Source organism: Thunnus thynnus, chromosome 8, assembly GCF_963924715.1.
Source record: "Thunnus thynnus chromosome 8, fThuThy2.1, whole genome shotgun sequence".
Taxonomy (NCBI): domain Eukaryota; kingdom Metazoa; phylum Chordata; class Actinopteri; order Scombriformes; family Scombridae; genus Thunnus; species Thunnus thynnus.
The window spans coordinates 16,646,267-16,658,604 of NC_089524.1; the positions used below are offsets into that span (position 1 = coordinate 16,646,267).

General features: G+C 40.3%; 1 protein-coding gene across 3 annotated transcripts in view; it reads right to left on the bottom strand.

Annotated features, from left to right (window-relative positions):
• atp13a3 (ATPase 13A3) overlaps positions 1-12,338 on the bottom strand; it is a 39,579-nt gene that overhangs the window by 8,757 nt on the left and 18,484 nt on the right. For all 3 annotated transcript variants that reach the window (XM_067596786.1, XM_067596784.1, XM_067596785.1), the window contains exons 9-30: positions 11,765-11,899; positions 10,645-10,717; positions 9,822-9,953; positions 9,477-9,659; positions 8,846-9,003; positions 7,844-8,032; positions 7,379-7,440; positions 6,534-6,684; positions 6,279-6,398; positions 6,025-6,042; positions 5,388-5,541; positions 4,612-4,732; positions 4,152-4,276; positions 2,906-3,066; positions 1,919-2,047; positions 1,698-1,777; positions 1,415-1,457; positions 1,200-1,309; positions 879-975; positions 686-758; positions 383-560; positions 20-198 (exon numbers count right to left, since the gene is read on the bottom strand). In XM_067596786.1, coding sequence (XP_067452887.1) covers positions 20-198; positions 383-560; positions 686-758; positions 879-975; positions 1,200-1,309; positions 1,415-1,457; positions 1,698-1,777; positions 1,919-2,047; positions 2,906-3,066; positions 4,152-4,276; positions 4,612-4,732; positions 5,388-5,541; positions 6,025-6,042; positions 6,279-6,398; positions 6,534-6,684; positions 7,379-7,440; positions 7,844-8,032; positions 8,846-9,003; positions 9,477-9,659; positions 9,822-9,953; positions 10,645-10,717; positions 11,765-11,899 — 2,671 coding nt within the window. The remainder of the gene's footprint in view (positions 1-19; positions 199-382; positions 561-685; positions 759-878; positions 976-1,199; positions 1,310-1,414; positions 1,458-1,697; positions 1,778-1,918; positions 2,048-2,905; positions 3,067-4,151; positions 4,277-4,611; positions 4,733-5,387; positions 5,542-6,024; positions 6,043-6,278; positions 6,399-6,533; positions 6,685-7,378; positions 7,441-7,843; positions 8,033-8,845; positions 9,004-9,476; positions 9,660-9,821; positions 9,954-10,644; positions 10,718-11,764; positions 11,900-12,338) is intronic.

A 12,338-nucleotide genomic window follows, 5' to 3' on the forward strand; every position in this document is an offset into this window, starting at 1 on the left:
TGTTAGGCAAGTTCCTTACAATTCTTGTAGCTAGGCTGCCTGAAAGGTTTGCCCTTTGAGAAGACGATGGCAACAATGAGATACTGGAAGCAGGACACATAGAAGAGGCTGGTGTTCTCGTAGTTTTGGATGTTGTGGTCGTCCACTTCTGTGTCGTTGAGGTCAGACATGTTAATGTGTGATGACAGGTTGCAGACACTGGGAGAGAGGAGAGTTCAATTCAAGATGAGTCGAAGAACATTTTCAGTCTGTGGTCAAAATACTGGAAACCAATTTGCCTGACGTACAAGATTGGTTTAAATGTCATTTCACATTAAAAAAAGCATGGTAACGATGATGCTTTTATAGCAGGTGTTCCTCCGTAATGATAGTAAGTACTCACTCGGAATGCGGGTTCCAGACCGTGTACCAGGGCTGCTGTCGGACCCAAAGGAATGTAATGGTCTGGAAGCCCAAGCAGATGAGGATCTGGGTCAGCACAGAGAACAGCAGAGGCCCTGAGATCAGACCTGACGGGGGACGACGTGACACCAACTCTTTCCACGCTGGGTTCAGACTCACTGAGGAGAAGGAGGAGGAGGAGGAGGAGGAAGAGAGAGATTCAGGGATGTTCAGATGAATAAAAGCATGATACATACCAATAAAATACCTATCACGTTATCTTTGTTACTTTTCTTATACTTACTGGTAAAGACAATGAGGAGGATGATGGCAATGTCAATGAAGAGGAACTGAAAGTCTCCAAGGTTACTAAGAATCTAAGAAGAAAACAAAGAGAGCAGATCAGAGACTCTATCGAGTAAAGTCTATGAGCCTAATTACTGTATTTCTCATTACTTCTACAGGTACCAATTAACTGTGGAAGCAGCATTACGTACAGAGTAGAGGAGAGTGACGCTGATGTACTGGATGATGCTGTAAAGGGCCATGAACTTGAACACACAGAAGGAGGTGATGAGAGCAGCACGGCCCTCCCTGTAAAAGAAAGCCAACACTGTGTCATCTCTCAGTGCAACATAAAAACCCCACAAGACATTAAGTAACATTCACGCCACACAGCTATTAAAACTTAACATTCAATAAATCTAAAAAGCTTGGATTAGATTTGATGAAATAATATGTTGGAACTTTAAATCAATTTCCCCATTTATATATTTTTTTATCATTTATATATTGGTTAGTATGCAAATAAAGAAAACCTGATGAGGCTGGGGACACAGGAGATGTTAGGCGTCCTGGAGGTGAAGGGAGAGGCTACAGAGGCCTCGAGCTCTGACAAAGAGATGCCACCATGAGCCCTCTTTAAAGCCTGGGTAAAGGAAGAGAAGAAGATAGCATATGTACTAACTGGCATCAATTTACGTTCATTTCAATGTGTCACTCCGACATTTATCTATATGGTTGTACTACATACCCCGCAGTCGTTCGCTCCATCTCCGCACATACCCACAAAGTAGCTGTGAGCAAAAGATAAAAATCAGTGACTCTGCGCTCAATCTTCCCACATTTTACATTTAAAATTTCACATAGTTTCAAACCTCAAGTTTTTTGGCCACTTATATGTTATCATTTTTTGCTAAATTCAACTTTTGACTTTAGGCTGATACCTCTGCAGGTGATACAACTACAATAAACTTTGGAAAACTTGTCAAAATAACTTCTCAAAGCCACATCATATGCAGGACAGAAATACTCACTCTACACCCTGAAGCGCCTCAATGAGCTGGGTTTTCTGATCTGGGGCCATTCTGGCGAACACTGTCCCATGCAGCACCAGCTACAAGGCAGAACACATGATGACAACGGACATCAGGTATTACTGCGACAGCTGTCCTCAAAGAACAGTTGGTGCAACTTGAAGATTTCTACTCCAGTTACTGAAAAAGAGATGTCAATCCTCATTTAAGAGACCTCATACCTTTTGAAGCATGTCGGGGAAATGCTCTGCAATGACCGCAAATGATTTTCCGTTCATAGCAAAGTGGTACAGCTCTTGCGTTTTGGGCTCATCTACGTGACACACATCCTCCAGGCTGATGTTTACTTCCTGTTAAAGTAATGAAATGAAATTATGGATTAGAATCAAGACAATTTAAGATACCAATATAAGGTTGCATCAACCTCTTAGACAGTGTCAACAACTATTAAAGAGGTTTCGCAAAGGTCATATTTTATCATTCAACTGCTGTATTGGATTGCATTATATCATACAAGGGCTTCAATTTTTGTATGGTCACACAGTACTAATACAATAAAATATGAGCACATGCATTTCTCGTGAGACTCAAATTATCCAACCTTGGCAGTGGGAGTCCTTTGCACCACCCATTGAGTAACTAAAGCAGTTTAAATTAATAGTATCCAAGGGTTAAAATCCTTCACACAGTCAGACTGACTGACTGACATCCCTTAGTAAAATCAATTTCCCAAGTGTGTTTGGACTTTGGTATGGATGTCACTGATGTGACAGCACGGCTTTGAAGACGACAAGTGCAACATTTTTTCTTTTGCAGACAAGAAACCCTTCTGTCAGAGTAAAACATCAAGCCATCTACCAATATTGGCACATTTGTTTGGCCCTTTCTTTGACCAACAATAAAAGGAAATGGCAGGAAAATTATGTTCCTTCCCACTGAATATGTGGTATGGGACACCTTGGCTTTGACAGCGACCTTCTTAAAGCTACTTCACATGCTGTGATGCAATTACAGTTTAAGCGCCCCCCCCCGACAACCTGGATTCAGTTTCAGAGGCTTTCCACCCTGCCAGGAATAACATTTTGTGGTATGCATTGTTGCACACAATGGGGGAAATTGTTTTTTTTTCATCCCATTACTGAGTGCATGAGTGTGTATGTTTTGTGTTTGTGCGAGTATTCATTCTAGCATTTGCCCTATCGCCTCACCTCCAGTCGAGGTGTCTTGCTCGGTTTGTCGGCGTATCTCCAGGTGATTTTGGCAGCCTGTCCGTCATGGGGAGGGAGGGCATCTGCAATTATAACTGTGTCCTTTGGAGGGATCATCCCACAGTCCCTAGCCACCGAGATGGCCGTCAGCATGTTGTCACCTGTAAAATGAATGAGTAAGCGTTTCTTATTTGCTTTATTTACAAAGATTTTTCCAAAATCATATCTCAATTCAAACCATTTACCAGTTAAAAGCTCTATTCTGAGAATACCCAAAACTAATTAAAGATAGACTAAGATGATGATAGTGTCTAGTTGGAACACAAATTAATTTTTCATATTCTTTATGTGTTTTATGTCACTCTAATCCTCCCTCTTGTTCTCTACCTCTCTCACAAAAACACTCAAGTTACGACCTTGAAATTTTGTGCAAAATGTCATTGTTCTCCAAAAGCTGTTTTCTCTGTGCACAATGAAACACCGAGCCAGCAATTTAACATTTAAACATCAATCTGGAGACAGTTTCAGAAAAGCTCAGATTTGGAGAGAGAAGAACACTGTTTTAGTCTGGACTGAGGGCTGAAACTGAGAGAGAGAGGGACCCGTTCAAGACCAGTACAAATGTAACCAGCTTAGCATGGATGTTCTCTTGCTTTCCCCTGCTCAATATCAAATAGAGGGCTAATGGAGTTTGGAAAAAAAAATCATCAGGTTACAGAGAGAAAAGCTTGCCCTGAAATAGCAACTAATGTGTGTTGATCATGAATCATTTTCAGCTTGAGTGTGAGATGTTTTCTGACATTCTTTCCTTTTTACAGCCTGTGTGATAATCCTCAGAAGACAGAAAACCAGATGAAAGCAACACAGAAAGTGAAGAAAGTAAAGGGAAAAAACAAAAGATCCTCTGGTGGATACTGGAGTTAGTTTGTGGCAGTTACACTGAGCAGCCTAGAAAATGTTATTAGTTGAGATTACAGATACAGCTGAGTAAATACCAGAGGAATTAAATCTTTTGAGTGCCAAAACACAGAAGATTATGAAACCAATTTTGCTGTCTGCATAAAAGCAATAAAAAGAACCAACTGCAGACAGAAACATGACAGGAGGAGATTATGTGCATCTGTGCTGTATGTTTTTATTTGCATATCCATATCTGTATGTTTGTGCAAGCTCATTTTCTCATTAGTTACAATAATGAAGCGTATACTCTATGTGTATATGTGCACACGTGTGAGCATGTTCTCACCAGTAACCATGACAGTGCGGATGTTGGCTCGGTAGAGATCTTGCAGTACTCCTGGGGTTTCTGCTTTCAGCTTGTTCTGCATGATGATCAGACCCAGGAACTCCATGTTTTTCTCTATGTGATCCCTAATTCAGAGGAAGATGCGTACACATTAGTACTTATGTGCAGAGTCCAAAAACGTTTTAGTAGTAGTATTTAGGACCAACATACTATTGCTCTAAATTATTATATTATTTATTGTAAATTATTATGAATTTTAACATTTTGAGTACAAAAAGGTTCTTTATTTGACTAAAAAGCCCCTTCAATTAGTTTTCTTATTTATATCCAGTAGACTAGAGTGATGTGGGTGTGACACTGTCCGATCTGAGCAGTTTGACGCGGCATGCCAGAAAAGCAGCAACAATCCTTGGCTTTAAAATCAAAGGTCACAGACAACAATATCCACAATATACGTTACCTGCTGATGTTCTGGGCTTTGTGCCAGGAGACTTTCGATTCAAGACGACGGTGAGCCAGAGCTATGACCCTGAAACCCTGCTTGGTATAGCCCTCCAAAACCTCTGCAAAATTTTCTGGCACTGCAAAGAGACAGGGAGAGGATGAGGAGATATGTGAAGTCACAGAGGAGCAGTAACAGCAGTAAGAGAAGACTCATTAAACTTCTGTGGCTTTTAATACTCGGGTCAGGGGTAGAAGGCTGTTTACAAGAATCTGGCAACCATTTGTATGACAAAAACAAGCTAATAACTCTTGGGCTCACAGTATTCAAATATCGTATATACCAGGATTGGATGAAAATAGTGGGAGGAGTGGAGAAAAAAAATAGTGGAGAATCTGTTTTGGCGGAAGTGGCCTAATTGGATAGATAGTTTGCTTCAATGCCTTACAGTTAACGTGTTTTGAGCCAAAACATAGAAAGCTTTGTAAGCACTGGTAATACTGTTAATCCACTTCTGCATCCTGAACTAATCACAAGGTACTTGACCTGTTGTCCAAATCCCAATACCAACAGGAAAGTAGTTATTGAGAGTAACTAACAAACAAACCAAAGGACCAAAAACAAAACCTAATTGACTTTCAATTAATCAATTTTCCCCATTGTTTTCTTTCACAAAAAGCAACTCACTGGTTCTCATTACACTTTGATGTGCTGCTAAATCCCACAGCTTTAGCAGGTGAGTGGGTTTCAATAAAATGCAGCACCATAACAGTTACAGTAATCAAACACCTCACCTGTCTCTTTCTTGCAGAGACTAGCCACCACCTCTGGTGCCCCCTTCATGTAGGCATCCATACGTTTCTCCCCCAGCAGACGGGCCACCACACTCATCCTCTGGAGTGCTGAGGAAAAAGGGAACTGGCGCACGATACCTATTTCATATGCTGACTGCACATGCACACACAGAGACATAAGATAGCATCATTATCATCTATGTCGAGGAGAGGATGCTGATTGAATGATTTCATCAAAAACAATGAAATAAAAAATACAGATAATGCAAAATTGAAATAAGTGCTCAGTTGACAAAATCATGAACTCTATACAGATTAGATTCTCTCTTTAAGACTCAAAATATTTTTTTAAAATCCTGAATTTAAATGAAGTCTAAATTAAATACCTTACATTAACAATTGAAAGTCATTATTTATGCTTAAATGTACAGTTCTTTACAAGTGATCAAGGCCTGTTACCCAAAAGTTTCTTAAGGTTAAGATGATCTTTCCCCAAATCCTAGTCCCATTGTAAATTTATGGGCAAAGATCATCTTAGTTTTAAGATGCTTTTGGGACACAGGCTGAACAGTTAAACAGGTAAAAAAAAAAGAGGAATCTGGCGAGTGGATTTTTAAAAAGGAAGCAGACTACTTACCGAAAGCTCATAAAGTTCCTAGAATGAGAGAAGAGTAAAGTGGGATGAGTTGGGGAAAAACTAAAGGTCAACAACAAATAAACCCATAATTTAGATTGATAATAATGTTGCTGTTGTTTTGCTATGACTACAGTGTCTATCTGTGTTACACTGAAGCACAAGAATATGCTGGTTTTTATTATATTCATTTTTGCATTTCCCAGACTGTGAAGACCTTTTGTTCTCTTGCTGAACAAGTGCGTCAGTGCACGTACCATGTCCTGTTCTGGGGATACTGCAGGCTCTGGGGGCAACAGCTGTTTGGGAGGTCGAACCACAGTAGGCATGATACGGTTGTGGAGAGATGTTTCCTCCTCAGTGGCTTCCTCCAGGATCTGAGCATCCAAAAGTTTAGAGAAGGTAGAGATCAGAAAAATGTTACATTATTAATGTAACAGATTCCCTGTTGACACTGTTGTGTTTCCTGTCTTGCCCTCATTATGCTTTTGGATAGATACAGAGCAACTCACCCAGCCTGTAGCCTCAAACATTTTGAGGTCCAGCGGGTCTCCAGACAGCTGGCCCTCTATTTTGGTGAGAGAGTGGCAGGTGGCCATGCAAGCCACAAACTGGGTCTTGACCAGATTCTCTTTGTAGGCGTTTTCCTCTGACAGGTGGAAACTGGAGAGGCAGGACAAACAGATGGTCAACAAGGACAGAGGACAAATTTTACTGAGACAAATAAATATAGAGAGGTGCAAGTCAGAAAAACTATTTTTCTATGACGATTAAAATAAATGTCATTATGAAAATGCTTCCAGAAGAAATGGATCTTAACCTCATACTGTATGAAAACTACTAAAACAACAACACTGCATGATTATGGTTCAATTTACTCTACTGATTCATGCCAAAGAAACATCAAGTTTTCCTACAAATCATGATCATACAATCAATAATTATCATTCTCAATTTTGGGAAAAAAATGAATCAAATCGTTCATCATTGCTACAATACGTGATAATTAATTTTAATATTCACTGTGCAAGAAATGCAAATTTAGTAACTAGAGACTGGTTGGTTCAGAATTTTGATAATATTCTCTGCTATCTTTTTGACACAATCCCAGCGCAATCATCAATATGCTCAGAGAAACTTTAGCAACTCTAAGGGCTCTGAGCGTTCACTTAGCATTTTCAGCTTAATTTAAAATGGTTAAACGTAACACACATAAGCAAATAAGACCATCAGCATGAAGATTATTTAAATAATGTAGTGACCAGAGATTTACGAGGCTTCTGTGGGATGAGGCCAAAATGCTTCGAAGTGGAATGGTAGTTCTATATTTACTACATTGGAGTAAAAATAATCTTACCTGCCATTCTCAACTCTTTGGACTCCCCATAAATCTAATCCATCTTCTGTAAGAGTTCCAGTCTGGAGGAAGAAAGATGTTAGAATAAAACTGATATCAACTGAATCGAATCATGTAGATCTTTATGGTCACACAACCAGAGGCAGGTGGAATTAATTTTGGGTAACATCGATAGTTGCTTCTTCATATGAAATGGCACCTACCAAACCTTAGCATCAACAGTACCACTCCAATTGCTTGGTTACTCAAAATGTTCTAATTCTACCACTGTTCATATCACTGTGTTTGACTTTTCTGTATATTCTGTTTGTTTTTTATGTTAATTTTTGGGTGTGTATTCTGTTGTCAGCCTACATACACTGACGTCTTTAACTTTAACTTTTCTTCTTCGGTAAATATGTAAGGTTAGTAGTGTTGACTATGTGACTGGTAATGAAAAACAATTATACAACCGCTAGAACCCACCTTGTCAAAGCAGACCAGATTGATCTGCCCGCAGATATTAATCCTCTGTGGGCTGATGCAGAAAATGCCAATGTGTTTGAGGCGTCTCTGGGCGTACACAATACCAGCCGTCATGGCGGCTGGCAGCGCAGGTGGCACAGTGATGGTGATGATGTCCAGGGACTCAATGATGATGGTTTTAGCTGGAACCTGGGCAGGCAGAAAGGTAAAAGTTGTGAAACATGGTTTATTATCACTATAAATGAGCACTTAATTTAAACTGGTAGGGCTTCAGTGTTCATCATTTCTCATTTGTTGGAGGGGTTGCTGGGCTGTTGAAACCCACTTTAGAGCTGAACAGTGTGGTACAGCTAAGTCTCTCTTGGTACGTTTCTCCTCTCGTTATTATGTTAACCACAGATCCAAATAGGTGACCCAAACTGACTGATCCTCCATGTCTGAAGTCTGATGCTAATCCTACAATAAGCCTTGCAGAGAATGCAAACTACTGTTTCAAACAGTTCACTTCCATGTTCTGCAGTACAGTAAACCAGAAATATATTACTATGTTGTCTGTTGTTGGAATAACTTTTGCACAATGTGGCAACAGAAAGTAGAAAAAAAATGTTGGAAACCGAGCATTCAGAGCAGTCTGAAGCCAGTGCTTTTTGCTTACAGGGATTACTCCTACATACGTTTACCTAATTTTTTTACATTTTGGCCACGTTTAATATGAACATCCGACATTGTAACATTATATATATGACTGAAAATAAGGAAAAGCATAACAGGTCCCTTTTAAGCTTCAGCCACAGTAGGATGGTTAAAGGTCAACTGATTTAACTGTGATTAAACTGTAACTATATTGTGCAGCTGATGTATTTTTAAATCAACAGAGACAGAGCACAGCAGGTGTTCCATGAGACAACAGTTTTTCACCTCCTTTACCTTGCAACAGAAACTCTTACGCACGTTACTCCAAATCAGAAACTTTGTTTAATCCACTCTGTTTACTTAGATTACCTTGTGCATGATGCTGAGGACAATGGAGTATATGAAGCCGATTCCAGCCACAGCCACCAGACACAACAAGAAGAGGTAGGCATCACGGTACAGCTTGAAGTCGGTGGGTTTGGGGTAAAGTATGGAGCGCACCAGCTGGCCTTTGGCTGTGCTGAAACCTGGGTGAAGAAGTTGTTATAAGAAGTTTTAGGTTAAAAGTTTTTTAAAAGTTTATACTTATACTTTCATACAGGGACAGAGGTCTCTCAACTTTGGTGACCAAGAATTAGACTGTGACAAAAGTCTTCTTAGAATGGCTCAAATGTGGGTAAAACACATCTTTGCTAGAGCATATCATATGCTGACTTCCTGAATTAAAGGGATATTACTGAACACTGAAATGCTGCATTGCTCTTGTACTAAGCATCAGTAGTGCTTGAAAGTTATTGGTCTTCTAACTATTGTTAGTCTTCTATTATTAATCTGTATTAGTCACAGCTTACTCAGTTGCTATTCCCATAAAGTGAGTTGTGTCTCACAGTGAAACTTAAATATATGAAATCTCATTGTTGTTATAGCACCACAGTTTCGATAGAGAGCATGAAGGACATTTAAATGTTAGCACTAAATCCCAAGACACACAAACACCTACCTGTGCGGACCACGACAGCCTTGACCAGTTCGCCTGTGTAGAAGCGGGTCTGGATGACATGGGTGCCACAGAAGAGTGTGTGTCTCTTATGCTCCTCTGTGTTGTAGGCACTGTCAGCCTCCTCCCCCCTCTCCCCTGGCATCGGGTTCGGGAGATTGATCTTTGTCACAGGAACGCTCTCACCTGATGGAGGGTAGACTGATATTAGGACTGGCTTCTGAGAGGTTTACACTTTGTTATTTGACACATCCTAGCCACAGAAGATACCAAATAACGATCTTGTTCCTGAGTTATCAAACTTTTTCTTTTCTCAAAAATTTTCTTTTTCTTTTTTTCTTTTCTAACCTGTGAGCATGCTTTCATTGACGATGCAGGTGCCGCTGACCAGCACGGCGTCACATGGCATTATGGTCCCATTGCTGGGGATGACCATCACATCACCGGGCACCAGGTCAGTAGACAAAATCTCTTCGATATCTGCCAGGAATCGGGGTAATGAAAAAAGGTAGAAAATGATGAGTGTGGAGAAAGGTGAAAAGTGTGTATATGAGCCAAGAGTAGCAGATGGCAGATGGAGAGGAGGGGGAGGGATGAGTCAGGAGATATTTTGTGTGTCAGTCAGAGTCCCAGAGTCTCTTTCAGCACATCTCTCATTACTCACGCCCCTCTAGGCAGCAGAGAAAAAGCTGAGGCATCACAAGCAGGGGCCAGTGCAGTAAATGGATGCATGAACATGAATATAAACTGTGTACAAATTTCCACTATGATTCTGAACATCAATTTAATTATGTCCTTTAAGAAACTCATGGAATTAACTTTAAGTAGCTATGGCTGATAAAACACCTGATGAGCACACAGCATGCATCCTGACATACAAAGTGCTTTGAAATGTATATATGTGCTACGCCCACTGTCTCACATATAGTCTCTCTCTCTCTCTCTCTAAATCTGCAGTGTCCCACCATAGCAGCCATCTGGAGGACAGCCAAAGCAGGGTGACAGTGTAATTGAGTCTGGCCCATCTACTCTCAGGTTTGGTGTGGAAAGCACTCTTCAGAAAAACAGGAGACTGAATAGAATAATGCATGCTGTGTGCTAAGTCAACTGGGGTAATCTGCAAAAAAATGCAGAGGGAGACACAAAACAACAACAAAAAAAATTGACAAACCGTTGTTGGCTCGGCATACAGACACACGGACAATACTGTGAGCTGCCACCATATCGTGAAGCATGACGTATTGCTGGAGAAAGGGAACAAAGAAAACACATGAAATACTTCAGACAGCTTCTTGATTCCAGTGACCACCTGTGTGACTGCAAGCATGTTTTGATCTGAGTTTGTGAACTATGAAGCCAGGGGCAGCAGACCGTGTGCAGATGAGCCTTTATGCTAGCCTGAAACCCCTGGATTAGACATGAGCGGGGCAGCGAGTGTGTCTGACGTGGCACTGGGGCTGGAACGGGTACATAAGAAATTTTACTGCACCAGAGCAATTTAGTTTGTGTGATGTGTGCAGTAAACAACAGGGGGGGAAAAACACACACACACACACACAAGTGTCTGTAAATATGTGCTCCTGTGATTCTCTTTGGTACTTGCTGTACTGTTTCATAAAGCAGAGTCATACTTTTTGTATGAAGCCTCTGAGATGAAACAAAGATAAACTGATATAATGTTTTTTGTGATATAAGACACAAATGACATATAAAAGGTCAAATAATACCTCTTACATGCCTACATGCTACTTATCTCAGTCCTAAAGGCTACTTAATCAACAGATTATGAAATATCGTGTAAACAAAGATTTTGGCCTAAAATTGTTGCTATAAGAAAAAAATTAGGGGGTCATCAAAAACATTTGGAACTGTCCTCCATGAATATTCGTACCAAATTTCAATCTGGCCACTAGTTGTCGAGATATCTTGCTCTGGATCAAAGTGTTGGGGCGTATGGATGGACAGATGAACCGATATACGGATAAACCATCAAACGGATGGACGAACCGACCATGCCATCCTTTGGCCCCGTTGCTATCGGGGCAAAAAAAATGTATAGTTAAAAGCTCAGTAAGCTGCCATAAATGTGTCTTAACATGTGAATAAAATGTGCAAAAACATGTTTCAGAAAATCTTAATTACAACGACATTGAATGTCACGCAAACACAAATTGTGAAATGTGAGAGTCTAATTGTGTGTGAACAACAAATGGATCCCATTTCTCTCCAATTCCAAACAACTCAGGCCTACAATAAATATTAATATGGGTCTTAATAAATTAAGGGCTCACCTTTTTAATGGTGTACAGAGAGGTAGCTATGGATATGACCGACATGAAAACAATGGCCACAGCATAGTAGTAATACTCATCGGCACTCCACAGGATCACACTGAAGAGCTGGAAGATGTAGAAAGGATTGAGAACCTGCAGGAGGAGACAGAGAGAGAGATTAGAACTGTATGGCAAATGCAGAGGTGAAAGCATGAAGGTGAAACTACAATGCATTTGTAAACAGAGATGTCTACTTGAGGGCTTGAGGTCTAAAAGAAAAAAAAGCCAATGATGCAGTGGGGAAATTTAACTTGGTTTGATGCACATGACCACTGGGTAATGTTATTCAAGTTGCTCAACTGTATCTCTAATAGAGATCCTGATGGTCCAGGTTTATGTACTCATCTGAAGTAGAGTTCAAGTGACTAATGCCATGCAGACATAATGATGCAAACTTGTATCTGTGTTTTTCTTGAGGGTATTTGGACACAGCATTGGTTTGACAAGTTTCCTTCCTTGAACTGAAACAATTACTTCTCAAGTATGTAAATGTCTGTAAATAAGGCCATCCTCTAAACAATCTTGGAAGCAC